This window comes from Schistocerca gregaria, chromosome X, assembly GCF_023897955.1.
Source record: "Schistocerca gregaria isolate iqSchGreg1 chromosome X, iqSchGreg1.2, whole genome shotgun sequence".
Taxonomy (NCBI): Eukaryota; Metazoa; Arthropoda; class Insecta; order Orthoptera; family Acrididae; genus Schistocerca; species Schistocerca gregaria.
In genome coordinates this window covers 188,629,280-188,644,721 of record NC_064931.1, presented here as the reverse complement: position 1 = coordinate 188,644,721, position 15,442 = coordinate 188,629,280, and the positions used below count along the sequence as shown (strand labels likewise).

At 42.1% G+C, this 15,442-nt stretch overlaps 1 protein-coding gene across 3 annotated transcripts in view; it reads right to left on the bottom strand.

Annotated features, from left to right (window-relative positions):
- The window catches only part of LOC126298476 (dynein axonemal assembly factor 11-like), a 307,265-nt gene that overhangs the window by 100,495 nt on the left and 191,328 nt on the right, over positions 1-15,442 (bottom strand). For 2 of the 3 annotated variants that reach the window (XM_049989810.1, XM_049989811.1), the window contains exons 7-8: positions 7,924-7,963; positions 5,976-6,050 (exon numbers count right to left, since the gene is read on the bottom strand). In XM_049989810.1, the coding sequence (XP_049845767.1) occupies positions 5,976-6,050; positions 7,924-7,963 (115 nt within the window). The remainder of the gene's footprint in view (positions 1-5,975; positions 6,051-7,923; positions 7,964-15,442) is intronic. The other variant, XM_049989812.1, reaches the window with a different exon arrangement.

Here is a 15,442-nt window from a genome sequence, read left to right as displayed (position 1 = left end):
GTGGAAGGCAATTTGAAGCAATAAGTGAGCTAAAAGGTGCGATACGAGAAATGCGGGTGACAATTTCACTGTAAGAATTACGAACCCTAACAAAATCAATGATGAGAATTTTTGTGGTAATGAGGAAGAACGAAGGTTGGACAAAGTACTAACAGTGCAATAACATAACAGTACACTGAGTGCCTTTACACAAATTTCCATTCAGTAAATGCAAACACCTTATTCTGTTACTCATGTTATGGAAGAAACCATGTAAATCCATCACCACTGCTTATGCCTTATATGTGTCTACTATTTTCATAATAAATTCCATATGGTATGCTGCAGACATTGTACTACTACTTTTGTAAGAACCTTGCCCTCATAGTGATTTCCACTACTGTATGCCGTGAGCAGTGATGCATGCAGTGTCAGTGTCACTGACTTGCTCTGACCCCAAGCAGTTATTTAGTGTTTACCATTTCTGGAAGGTTCTCAAAAATATCTTATGTCTGAAATATTTGTACATTCTGGAATATTCAATCTTTGTATAAATAGCACTACTTTCCACAAAAGAGTTTAGTTCTGTTCTGGTTATGTGTTGGTGTTTATAATAAACCTTACTTCAGTGTTAAGTTTTGTACTTCACTGATGATGCTGATTTTAGATTTGGGCTTGTGTGTGGTTATCATGTGACAACATATACAAGTCGACAGATAGTAAATGATCACACTAACATAGAAAGCTGCATGATGGTTGCAGCACGGTCACTATATGGCATGATCATTTCCATGATTACTCTTACATGTGAGGTGAAAGGATATGCCAGTGACAGGACTGATTAGGCAACATTAGTTGGAACCTTGGGACACAACCCTCATTCACTTCTTTCAAAGAGACATAACATTTAAAGGAATGGTTGAAAATTGGTTGGATAGAAAGCTACCATTTTGTAAAGGACAGACTGTATGAAAAGTTATGCAGAAGAGTGTCCTTATTTCAAATCCTGCTCTACTGTTTACATACAGGAACAGTGGAACAGTGACAGACACTGACCAACCAGAATATTATGACCACTGACCAACCATGCACAGGTAGTATCAGTGGGCGTACTGGTTTGGTTGTTTTGGGGAAGGAGACCAGACAGCAAGGTCATCGGTCTAATCAGATTAGAGGATGGGGAAGGAATTTAGCCGTGCCCTTTCAAAGGAACCATCCCGGCATTTGCCTGGAGCGATTTAGGGAAATCACGGAAAACCTAAACCATGATGGCTGGACACGGGATTGAACCGTCGTCCTCCCGAATGTGAGTCCTGTGTCTAACCACTGCGCCACCTCACTCGGTAGTGGGCGTGCTGTGTGTATGTAAAATGGGGAAGGTGTGCAATCTATCCAAGTTTAACCGAGGGCGGACTGTGATAGCCCAGAGGTTCAGCAGAAACATTTAAGAAACAGCAGGTCTTGTCGGGTGTTCAAGGGGTGCTTTGGTGAGTGACTTCAACACTTGGTGAAACCAAAGTGAAACCACATTCAGATGTCATGGGTTGGGCAGCCACCCCTCATTCCAAATGTTGGATGTCGTATGTTGGGCAGACAGGTAAAACAGGACAGGAAGTGGACTGTGGCAGAACTAACATCAGACTTTAATGGTAGGCAGAGTGCAAGTGTATCTGAAAATAGAGTGCACTGCACACTCCTAATGATGGGCCTCCACAACCAATGACCCATGCATGTGGCAATGTTAACATCACAACAATGGCAACTATAACTGAAATGGGCATGTGACCGTTGTTGTTGCTGTTGTGGTCTTCAGTCCTGAGACTGGTTTGATGCAGCTCTCCATGCTACTCTATCCTGTGCAAGCCTCTTCATCTCCCAGTACCTACTGCAGCCTACACCCTTCTGAATCTGCTTAGTGTATTCATCTCTTGGTCTCCCTATATGATTTTTACCCTCCACACTGCCCTCCAGTACTAAATTGGTGATCCCTTCATGCCTCAGAACATGTCCTACCAACCGATCCCTTCTTCTAGTCAAGTTGTGCCACAAAGTCCTCTTCTCCCCAATTCTATTCAATACCTCCTCATTAGTTATGTGATCTACCCATCTAATTTTCAACATTCTTCTGTAGCACCACATTTTGAAAGCTTCTATTCTCTTCTTGTCCAAACTATTTATCGTCCATGTTTCACTTCTATACATGACTACACTCCATACAAATACTTTTAGAAAAGACTTCCGGACACTCCAATCTATACTCGATGTTAACAAATTTCTCTTCTTCAGAAACGCTTTCCTTGCCATTGCCAGTCTACATTTTATATCCTCTCTACTTCGACCATCATCAGATATTTTGCTCCCTAAATAGCAAAACTCATTTACTTCTTTAAGTGTCTCATTTCCTAATCTAATTCCCTCAGCATCACCCAATTTAATTCGACTACATTCCATTATCCTCGTTTTGTTTTTGTTGATGTTCATCTTATATCCTCCTTTCAAGACACTATCCATTCTGTTCAACTGCTCTTCCAAGTTCTTTGCTGTCTCTGACAGAATTACAATGTCATCCGAAATCCTCAAAGTTTTTATTTCTTCTCCATGGATTTTAATACCAACTCCAAATTTTTCTTTTGTTTCCTTCACTGCTTGCTTAATATACAGATTGAATAACATCGGGGAGAGGCTATAACTCTGTCTCACTCCCTTCCCAACCACTGCTTCCCTTTCATGTCCCTTGACTGTTATAACTGCCATCTACTTTCTGTACAAATTGTAAATAGCTTTTCGCTCCCTGTATTTTACCCCTGCCACCTTCAGACTTTGAAAGAGAGTATTCCAGTCAACACTGTCAAAAGCTTTCTCTAAGTCTACAAATGCTAGAAACGTAGGTTTGTCTTTCCTTAATCTTTCTTCCAAGATAAGTCATAGGGTCAGTATTGCCTCACTTGTTCCAACATTTCTACAGAACCCAAACTGGTTTTCCCCGGGGTCGGCTTCTACCAGTTTTTCCATTCGTCTGTAAAGAATTCACGTTAGTATTTTGCAGCTGTGACTTATTAAACTGATAGTTCGCTCTGTCAACACCTGCTTTCTTTGGTATTGGAATTATTATATTCTTCTTGAAGTCTGAGGGAATTTAACCTGTCTCATACATCTTGCTCACCAGATGGTAGAGTTTTGTCAGGACTGGCTCTCCCAAGGCTGACAGTAGTTCTAATGGAATGTTGTCTACTCCCGGGGCCTTGTTTCGACTTAGGTCTTTCAGTGCTCTTTCAAACTCTTCACGCAGTATCATATCTCCCATTTCAACTTCATCTACCTCCTCTTCCATTTCCATGATATTGTCGTCAAGAACATCGTCCCTGTATAGACCCTCTATATACTCCTTCCACCTTTCTGCTTTCCCTTCTTTGCTTAGAACTGGGTTTCCATCTGAGCTCTTGATATTCATGCAAGTAGTTCTCTTTTCTCCAAAGGTCTCTTTAATTTTCCTGTAGGCAGTATCTATCTTACCCCTCATGAGATAAGCCCCTACATTCTTACATTTATCCTCTAGCCATCCCTGCTTAGCCATTTTGCACTTCTTGTCGATCTCATTTTTGAGATGTTTGTATTCCTTTTTGCCTCCTTCACTTACTGCATTTTTGTATTTTCTCCTCTCATCTATTAAATTCAGTATCTCTTCTGTTACCCAAGGATTTCTACTAGCCCTCGCCTTTTTACCTACTTGATCCTCTGCTGCCTTCACTACTTTATCCCTCAAAGCTACCCATTCTTCTTCTACTATATTTCTTTCCCTCATTCCTGTCAATTGTTCCCTTATGCTCTCCCTGAAACTCTGTACAACCTCTGGTTCTTTCAGTTTATCCAGGTCCCATCTCATTAAATTCCCACCTTTTTGCAGTTTCTTCAGTTTTAACCTACAGGTCATAACCAATAGATTGTGGTCAGAGTCCACACCGGCCCCTGGAAATGTCTTACAGTTTAAAACCTGGTTCCTAAATCTCTGTCTTACCATTATATAATCTATCTGAAACCTTTTAGTATCTCCAGGGTTCTTCCATGTATACAACCTTCTTTCATGATTCTTGAACCAAGTGTTAGCTATGATTAAGTTATGCTCTGTGCAAAATTCTACCAGATGGCTTCCTCTCATTTCTTAGCCCCAATCCGTATTCACCTACTACATTTCCTTCTCTTCCTTTTCCTACTGTCGAATTCCAGTCACCCATGACTATTAAATATTCATCTCCCTTCACTACCTGACTAATTTCTTTTATCTCATCATACGTTTCATCAACTTCTTCATCATCTGCAGAGCTAGTTGGCATATAAACTTGTACTACTGTAGTAGCTTCGTGTCTATCTTGGCCACAATAATGTGTTCACTATGCTGTTTGCAGTAGCTTACCCACACTCCTATTTTTTTATTCATTATTAAACCTACTCCTGCATTACCCCTATTTGATTTTGTATTTATAACCCTGTATTCACCTGACCAAAAGTCTTGTTTCTCCTGCCACCGAACTTCACTAATTCCCACTATATCTAACTTTAACCTATCCATTTCTCTTTTTTAAATTTTCTAACCTACCTGCCAGATTAAGGGATCTGACATTCCACACTCCGATCCATAGAATGCCAGTTTTCTTTCTCCTGATAACGATGTCCTCTTGAGTAGTCCCCACCCAGAGATCCGAATGGGGGACTATTTTACCTCCATAATATTTTACCCAAGATGATGCCATCATCATTTAATCAAACAGTAAAGCTGCATGCCCTCGGGAAAAATCACGGCTGTAGTTTCCCCTTGGTTTCAGTCGTTTGCAGTACCAAAACAGCAAGGCCGTTTTGGTCAGCATTACAGGGCCAGATCAGCCAATCATCCAGACTGTTGCCCCTGAAACTACTGAAAAGGCTGCTGCCCCTCTCCAGGAACCACATGTTTGTCTGGCCTCTCAACAGATACCCCTCCATTGTGGTTGCACCTACAGTACAGCTATCTGTACCGTTGAGGCACGCAAGCGGCCCCACCAACGGCAAGGTCCATGGTTCATTGGGGGGCGGGGGGATGTGACCATTATCAGCATTAAACATTGGTACAGTTATAGAGTGTTATATGGTGTGATGAATCCTGATACCTTCTTCATCGTGCCAATGGGAGGATGCAAATCCATCGTCTTATAGTGTAGCAGCGCCTCCACCACTGTACCGTGGGAAAGAGACAAGTTGGTGGCAGCTCCATTACGCTCTGGGGAACATTCATGTGAGCATCCTTGGGTCTAGTGGAGCTCATGCAAGGCATCATGATGTTCAAGAAGTACTATACTTCGGTTGTAGACTATGTACACCTCTTCATGATGATAATGTTTCCCAATGGCAGTGGCATTTTTCAACACGATAATGCACCACCTCACAAGGCCAGGAATGGGATGGTGTGGTTCAAGGATCACAGTGACACCTTCCAGTTGATGTGCTGACCTCCCAACTCACCAGATATGAACCGGATCAAACACATCAGTGACGTGATTGAATGTGGCAAAAGAGCTCCTCGACACCCTCCCTGGAATTAATGGGAATTACATGACTTGCGTGTGCAGATGTGGTGCCAGCTACCTTCAGTGACCTACAAGGGCCTCATTGCTTCCTTGCCATGACACACTGCTGCTGTTAACCATGCCGAAGGTGAAAATACTGGCTATTATGTAAGTGGTCATAATGTTCCGTCTGATCAGTGGAAGATAAGATCATACTCCTTCGCTACAGATATTTTGTATGTTTGTGGTATATGTCATTGAAGATCTGTTTAAGGATGAGATGAGGAGGATACTTTTTGTCTGAAGACTGGCAGGGCTTTCTGCATATCCCCATCACTCAAAATTTCTGCAATGTGAGTAGATGGTTTTCTTTATAATACTGTCTGCTTCCATACAGAATTGAATGGTGTGTAAATTATAAACTACTATGGATAGAATAAGATCTTTAAAACTACTTACAGGCCGTAAATCTGCCTCGTTTGTGTAATCAGTTGGTGTGCGTGCTACTTTTACACTTCCAGATGAAGAAGAGCACTGGAACCATTAAAAAGAAATGACTTAAATTGAATTCAGTTAAATAAATGTGTGAAGATTAAATAATAGGTGAAACTTATTGAGACACACTTAAAATTTATCACTTTCTCAGATGTTTATAGTTATGCACCACTAAACTTTACTCAAATCATTATAGACAGTTAGCAAAATTATACATGAAGAGAGATGCAAGGGTTTGATGTAAAGAAGATATAATTTATATCTTAACCTGAAGTGGGGCATTTAGTTATTTAGTCTGCCTAAGTCATAATCCCTGTTTACCTCTGGTAGGTATAATGTAGTAAGAACACAACTTTATTATAACTTCTCTTACTGACTTTACCACTGGTACTGAAAGAAACACCATAAATAATAGTAAAATATGATTTATTAACTGTCTTACTTCCATTTCTAGGTAACTCCTTAAGGATGCAAAACAGGACATTTGGAAATTGCCACTGAAATGTGAAGGCTATATTCTAATATGGCAACAGTTTTTGTACAAAAGTGTGAGGGAGAGGGAGAGGGAGGGGGACAGAGAGGGAGGGAGGGAGGGAGGGAGGGAGGGAGAATGTCTGTAGGATACAAAAGAGAACATTTGGAAATTGCCACTGAAATGTGAAGGCTATATTCTAATATGGCAACAGTTTTTGTACAAAAGTGTGAGGGAGAGGGAGAGGGAGGGGGACAGGGAGGGAGGGAGGGAGGGAGAGGGAGGGGGACAGGGAGGGAGGGAGGGAGGGAGAGAGAATGTCAGTTTGGTAAGTCTTTATGTTTAGTTTACTCATATTAACATCATTAGGAAAGAGAGGAAACTTTGAGACTCAGTTTCAGCTGGTAATAACTTAGTAAGAATTCCAATTTTCGAACAATGCAAACTGAAGGAGTAAAAATAAGCCACAAAATCCAGTTTACAGCTGTATTTTGTACAAGTTCATCAGAATCAGTGGTTTGGAAAACTCAGGGAGTTCGATGCTACTGATAAAACTCAAGTTCAATGGGAGAATAAGATAAATCAAAAAATTATCCTGATGCTGTACAATATTCACAGTAGTCACTAAACATTTGAACTGCTAATATGACAGTATTCTAGTATTATTCAACAACAATTTGCTCCTCAATAGTGATTATTAATGGAACAGAACTATCCCTGTAATACTGTCACAGGTGCATTGGTAGTGTGCTCTTGAACTGTATTGCATGAATTAACCAAAGGCCCTTTAATTAATTGGTAGTTCCCTGAAAAAGGTTGCTGTTTATTGATCTTTTTCCACCAGTAAGTTCTGCTACCAGAACTTACTGGTGGAAAAAGATCAGTCCAATATATTTGTGTTGCACTAATCACATACTCTGCTCATGTCTTTTTCATCATTTAGAGGCTCTCAGTGTTGCTGATGAGGATTTTCAAAACTCCAACAACTACTTTCCTGCGAATTCATGTAATCAGATAAATGCAGCCACAATTTGTCAGAAAAAGAGACACATCACGATCAGCCTCTCGATTATGCACACATTATAATAGCTAGTTGCACTACTGACACTGAGCAACAGTATCTGTATTGTTCAGTCAATTCATTGCAGTTAGTTTGCAGGGTTTCATTTTGCTTTGTGCACTGTTCTGTTAGCAGATGCTACTAACACAACTGTCTGAAGTGCTAAGTGGCATCCTAACATGTCTGGTTGGTTGTAACTGATATGCCATTCTGGCAAAGCCCACCCTCATTGCACTGGATGAACCACTAACATTGTATGGGAAACATTCTGTATTGTAGCTATATTTGACACAGAAGTTTAATAATTTTCTCCATTTACTTAAATATATGAGATAATACTTCATAAACACTTTTTGACTTAGAGAAAAATTTGTACTTACATCAGGCTGGTTTGCTGTCCTGTTGTTTTGATTAGAACATCTGAAACAAGGAAAATTTCGAATTCTTCTGTAATGGTCAGAAATACAGGAACCAGATATTTCCAGTACTACTTAAATAGCACTATCACAAGAATACATATTTAGGATAAGTGGAAAATGTAATTATAATGAGTGCACTTTTGTGCAATATAATGAGTAATGGAGATGGATTTCTTTTATTCTTACTAGGTGATACACTATGTTGCTTATATCTGACAAGTAAAAACTTTGTGCTGGAGTGGGATATGAACCTATAAAGTCTGCCTTTTGTTGTCACTCTTCTTCATTCACTCCAGATTTCATAGAGGCTCTCAAACATGCTGTAGGACTGGTATCTTTAAATAGAAAGGCAGTGTATACTTTGCCAAGAGTAAAAGAATTTCATCTCTGTTACAACTACAAGACTGTTGCTAAGTCAACCATTCCACTAAATCTGGCCTCCTGGAGGCGACTCAAAACAGTAGAGCACGTCTGCATCCACATGCATATTTTGTAAGCCACCACGTGGTGCATAGCAGAGTATACCTTGTACCACTACTTGGCATTCCTACTACCAGTAACAATATCTAGCTGCACACTACCAAATTGCTTCAATGTCTTCCTTCAATCTGACCTAGTGGGAAACCTAAAAACTCTCGCAGTACTCGAGAATGTGTTGAACTAGTGTTCTATGCACTGTCTCCATTACAGATGCGCTACACTTTCCTAGAATTCTTACAATAAACCAAACTCGACAATTCGTCTTCCCTGCTACAGTCCTTATTTGCTCACTCCATTTCTTATCATTTCGCAACATTATGAACAGATGTCAATATGAGTGTGCCACACAGCACACCACTAATATTATATTCAAACATTATGGGATTGCTTTTTTATTCTGATCTGCATTAACATACATTTCTACATTTAGATAACTGCCACTCATCATAAAAATTAGAAATTCTGTCTAAATAATCCTGTCTCCTCCTACAGACACTCAGCAATGACACTTTCCCATCCATTACAGCATAAACAACAGTCACAGACTGCTGTGCACCCAATTCTTCACACCATTTATGTATAAAGAAAAAAATCTGGCATACCATACTTTCCTATGGCACTCCTGGCTATGCCCTTGTCTCTGATGAGCACCTGCAGTTCTTTTATCTTTCTTATGCAGGAGTCAGCTGCTTGAGACTTTGGGCTGGGTGAGAGATTCACATTACATGCAAGCTAAGCAAGGAACTGTAACATTACACATCTGTAGGCAAGCTAATCAGCTACCTAGAATTGCTACAAGATAAGATGTATTTCATGTATGGCTGAACGCTAGCGGGCCCAGATCTCAGGGCATGCCACAGTGACTTCGGCTTCCAGCTAGGTGACTGATATGAGTGTGTCCGGGTACAAAGAATAGCAACATCGCTGGAAATGGGAAAAATCTCAAAGTTGAAAATTTTCACAGCTGTTACTCAAATAGCCCTTGTGCAGGAGATTGTCTAAGCAATGGCAGGCTTTGAGACAAACTGAAAGATGGCTTCTTACAGCTCTTCATGAGTCTATAACAATTTACAACTAAATATTAACGAAAATCTGAATAAAAAGGCACTTCCACAAAGATGAGATGCATCCCATCCAATGGCAACAGTATTTCAATATCTTTAAAACTACAGAAGTTAATATCTCATAGTGAATAAACATTTACACAATGAACCTCTGGATTAACAATTTTTGAATGCTTCATGCGATTTCCACTTACAATATCTCAGATGATAGGATTGTCCTAAAGCTAACATCCCTGAAAGCTATGTATCTGTAACTATGTTATGTATTGATCTACAATATCTTTTTCATTATACAAATGTTTGTCAGAACACTGTATTCTCCACATTTTCACAGCAAGTGAGCATAGCTTGAGCACCTTATATACTGTGAGAAGGATGCCAATCACCATAAAGCGGAGATGCTGAGTTGCAGATAAGCACAACAAAAAGGCTCTCACAATTATAGCTTTTGGCCATGAAGACCTTCATCAACAATAAGACACACATACGCACATGCACACACACTCATGCAAATGCACCTCACACATATGGCTGCAGTCTCAGGCAACTGAAACCACACAACTACATTCCGTCCTGGATTTGCACCTTACGTAGTATTCTATTTGTTTTTTTTTTTTTTTTAATTTAATGGATAGTTTACTATTTTGCCAATAACTTTATTTAAATGTCTATTACAAGACATATTAAAAAACTGTGCTAATTTAATAGTGGTCAATTGCATGTGTTAACGGACACCACAATTGGAAAGAGTTCCAGAAGATGTTTACGTCAGGTAGGCATAAATAATTGTTTAAGCAGTTTTTAGCAACAATCTGTTATCACTTAACACAAGCGCACTAGTGCAAGAATTCTGGCTTATTTATTAATGAAAAAACCTCTTTTTAAATAAGTACTGTGAATAACCTAAGTGTAACTGAAAGTTTATGACATTTTTTTATTTAAATATTGTTGTAACACATTATTTTAGTCAAGGAAGTGGTCATGTTGAAACAGATCAAGTCTGTAGAGCTTAAGGATGACACATTTTTGGTGGAGATGGCCTTCAGCCAATGGAAAAGCAAATATTAGCGGAACACTATGGGGTCAAGTGGAGACTGGGACTCCTTGATTGAAGAGCTCAAGGGAGCAATTTTGGACACTTTGTGGTGAGTTCTGGAAGAAGGTAGACCTGCCTACAGTAAGATGTGCCATTCAGTCATATAGGTTGTTGTTTCTGGGTGGCGAATGGACGCTAACAATGCTCTAACTTTTGAAGGGACTTCATATTTCGAAAGGTCTGAATGTGCTCCAGAGTAGGACTAACTTTTGCCGTTTGATTTACGGAACTAAGAACAGACAGACTATTGCATGTGTTAATTTGTGTATCATCATATTGAACTGTTTTGAGCTGGTGAATATTTCGGGTGTTGTGATTATGAAATTGACTTTATTTTCATTTATCTTTGATGACTGTTTAATTTGGTGATTGTCTGTTGTGACTCGCCGATCTTTCAAAAAGCTGCCGCGCAATTATGTGCGTTCTTTACATGCGGCGCTATTTGCCAGCCATGCAGCAGCCGCGCCACCAAAGCGGCCAGCCAGCCAGCGGCCACTAGACTTGGTCTCATTGCTGATTTGACTGTTACCATGTACACACATCTTACTTTGTGTACTTTATCTGTGACTTACATGTATTGTGGCGTCCTTGAAATATATGTGTTCAACTTGATGTTATAACAATTGGCAACAAGGTAGTGAATTTTTCTTTATCATCGTTGACCAACAGGTTTCCATGGCTACTTTAGAGCAACTATTGCAAGGTCTCATTGAACGGCAAACACTTGTCACATCAGTGATTCATGAATTCGCCGCAGCATCCAATGCGGGGAATCTCTCGTCATTGTCTATACCTCCTTTTTCACCTTACGATGAGACGGCAGAAGACTGGTCTGATTATGAAAAACGTCTTCGAGAGCACTTCTTGGCATTTCATGCCGCAGATGAACAAACATGTAAATCTCTGTTCCTTTCATGGCTTTCACCTCAAATATATCGGTTGTTGTCGCAATTGGCTCCTTTGAAAGATCCTGCGTCTTTGTCCTTTGCTGAAATGTGCTCACTTCTGTCCGCATATTTTGTAAAGCATACGCACGATGTAGCCTCTCATGTTGCCATTTATCGTTGTCAAAAACAACCGAATCAATCCTATTGCGCTTGGGATGTGGAGCTTCACAGCCTCAATCGAAAGAGTCAATTTGTAACTGAAGTTCACAAAGAATCCCACACCAATTCCATGGTACGGGATGCTATTATCCGGTCGGTGCCCAGCAAAGACGTTAGGCAACATGCCCTTAGTTGGCAAATCCGACTCTCGATGAAATCCTATCCATCGCGCAGTCTTTTGAAATTTCTCGCTCCGATGGAGCGCAAATAGAGGTGTGGGGAAATACAACCTCTGTGAGTTGTTGACGACGTGTGCGGCGTGTCCCCGCCGGCCGACGTGGCCGCAGTACACTCCCAAGTGCATCCTCAGCCTAACCATAAACAAACCTCTAAGAAACCCTCGGCAATGTCCTTCATGTTTTACGAAACATTCACGGGAGGATTGTCCCCAACGTCAGGCCATGTGTCACAACTGCAAAAAGAAGGGTCATGTGTCATCCGTTTGCAAATCTGACCGCATACATGATTATCATGAACGTGACGCTGATTCTGCTTCTGTGTTGCCTGTCAATGGTACTTCTTCCCTTTCAGGGAAATTATTCCTCACTGTCCAAATACTTGGTCGGGATGTTCGCATGCAGGTGGCTACAGGTTCTGCTGCCACTCTCATCAATTCTCAGACGTATCTTCAGTTGGGTTCTCCAATCCTATCACCTGTCACTAGGCAATTACGGATGTACAATAAACAGAAGATTTCTCTCTTGGGGCTATTTGATGCTGAGGTATCTTACAGATCCATCGTTTGCAATGTTCCCGTATTTGTGGTCGACCATCGTAATGCGGAGAATCTTTTTGGTTTCTATGCCTTTGGCGTTTTTGGGTTCTCCATAGATGACTCTGTCAATATCGTTTCTGATGCTATTCCCTATGCTCACTTGGATTCTTTATGCCTTTGGCGTTTTTGGGTTCTCCATAGATGACTCTGTCAATATCGTCTCTGATACTATTCCTTATGCTCACTTGGATTCCTTGTCGACGACATTTTCGTCCCTTTTTTCTCCTGGGTTAGGCCATGCAAACGACTTTGAAGCTCATATCACACTCAAACCCACTGCTCGGCCTAAGTTTTTTCAGGCTCCGCCCATTCCTGTGGCCCTTCGTGATCAGGTCAAACGGGAGCTGGATCGTCTCACTGCTTCAGGGGTCTTGCTTCCTGTCACTTCCAGTGAGTGGTCATCTCCTGTCGTTGTCGTTGCTAGGCCCAATGGTGATATTCATCTCTGTGGAAATTTCAAAGCCACTGTAAATGCTCAATGCCTCATCAACACTTACCCTATGCGCCGACCTGAAGAAATGTTCACTAAACTTGCTGGAGGCCAGTATTTTTCTAAACTTGACCTGTCAGAAGCTTATCATCAACTTCCTCTCGATGCTGCTTCCCGGCAGTTCCTGGTCCTTAACACGTCTTTCGGCCTCTATCAGTACCAACGATTGCCATTCGGGGTTGCCAGTGCCCCTGCTCTCTTTCAGCGATTTTTGGAACAATTATTGCTCCCTATCCCTGGGTGTATAAATTACATGGACGACATTGTTGTCACTGGCTCCACCACTGAAGAACATCTTCAAAAGCTCCGCACACTTTTTCTTGTCTTACAGACTGCCGGTCTTAAGAGTAACCTTCAGAAATCAAAATTTTTTCAGGCATCTATCACGTACTTGGGGTTTCAACTCTCTCGGGATGGTATTCGTCCGCTTCAGCAAACTGTCGTTGCGATCGATGCCCTTCCTCGCCCTAGGTCTGTTAAGGAACTGGAGGCCTTCTTGGGGAAAATAGCATACTATCACAGGTTTTTACCATCTGCTTTGGTGGCTCAGCCATTGCAGCGCCCGTGCCTTTTCACTGGTCCGCGTCATGCAATGCGGCTTTCCAGATATTGAAGACTATGCTGAAACAGGCCCCGTGCCTGGCTACTTATCAACCTGGCCAACATCTTGTTCTTGCCATGGACGCCTCTCAATATGGGGTTGGTGCAGTCCTTTCGCACCATTTTTCTGACGTTTCTGAACAACCCATTGCTTATGCCTCCAAAACGCTCACGGTTGCCCAACGAAAGTATTCTCAAATTGAAAAAGAAGCTTTGGCCATTATTTATGCTCTTCATAAGTTTCATATTTTTATCTATGGATCCAAATTTCATCTTGTTACGGATCACAAACCACTTGTTTCCTTGTTTCATCCATCGTCACTTCCCGACAAGGCTGCACACTGACTCCAGCGTTGGGCCCTTTACTTGTCTCGTTTCAATTATGAGATTCATTTCTGGCCGACGGCTCAACATGCGAATGCTGATGCACTGTCTCACCTTGCCATGGGTCCTGATCTGGCATTCGATAGGGGTGAACTTTTGTGTTTCCACCTGGATGTTGCCGAGCAGCGGGTTGTAGACGGGTTCCCCATCACCAGGGACCAGCTGGTGGTTGCTATGGGTTCTGATCCTACCCTCTCCTGGGTTTTACGCTGTATTCAGAAGGGTTGGCCAAATCATCAATCCGCTAAGACTTCTGATCCGTTGCGGAACTACTACGCTTTGCGTTACCGTCTCACGGCTAGGGATGGTGTTATCCTCTTTTCCACGGACAATGTTTCACCGCGTGTTGTGGTACCTGTGTCTTTGCGTGCTTTGGTCTTGTGCCTCCTTCACAAAGGGCACTGGGGTGTCTCTCATACAAAATCTCTGGTGTGCCGTCATGTGTACTGGCCGGCATCGACTCTGAAATGGCACATGTGGTCACTGCCTGCGGCCCTTGTGCATCACAGGCTGCCATCCCTAAGTCATCTTTGTCACCGTAGCCTGAGAAGGCCTGGGAGTGTATTCATGTTGACTTCACGGGACCTTTTTTAGGTACTTATTGGCTTCTCATTATTGATGCCTACTTTTAACTTTCCTTTCGTTGTACGTTGCACGTTGCCTACCACCGCGGCAACCACCAATGCTCTAGCTCGCATTTTCTCTTTGGAAGGCCTTTTCTCTGCTCTTGTTACTGATAATGATCTGCAATTTGCCTATTACGATTTTGCGGATTTTTGTACCCGTCATGGCATTATACATGTCACGGCCCCTCCGTTCCATCTACAGTCAAACGGTGAGGCTGAACGACTGGTCTGCACATTTAAGGCTCAGATGAGGAAACTCTTGACTTCTTCTGCTGCACATGATGCGCTTCTCCAATTTCTGGCTTCTCACCGTTTCACCCCCAATGGGCAACCACAGCCTGGCTGAGCTCTTACACAGCTGACAGCCCCGCACGCTACTTTATCTTCTGCGGCCTTCCACCTCATGGCTGTGGGTGCCATCGCTTGGCCGGTTCACCGCCGACGACCTTGTATGGGTACGGGAATATGGCAGGTGGCCAAATTGGAGTCCTGGCCACATCTTACGACACCGTGGCCAATGCCTGTATGAAATCCAGACAGACACGGGTGTTGCAGTGCGTCATTCGGACCAGCTTCGGCCTTGTGTGCTGGCAACGCCTGTTCCGAATGCCGCTACACCACCTTCAGTTCTACCTGGACCACCTTCAGTTCTACCTGGCACTTGGGATCTTGGAATCTCTCATTACTCACAACGCAGTCCTCTCACCATCATCTCGGTGCCAGCACAAGAACTGACACCACCAGGAGATATGCCCATGCAGGAACCAGGTGACCGTCATCTGTCAAAGCAACTCTACTCGCCTCCTTCTCCTACGGACACGGACACATCGTCCATGTCTCCTGTCATAACAACCGGACT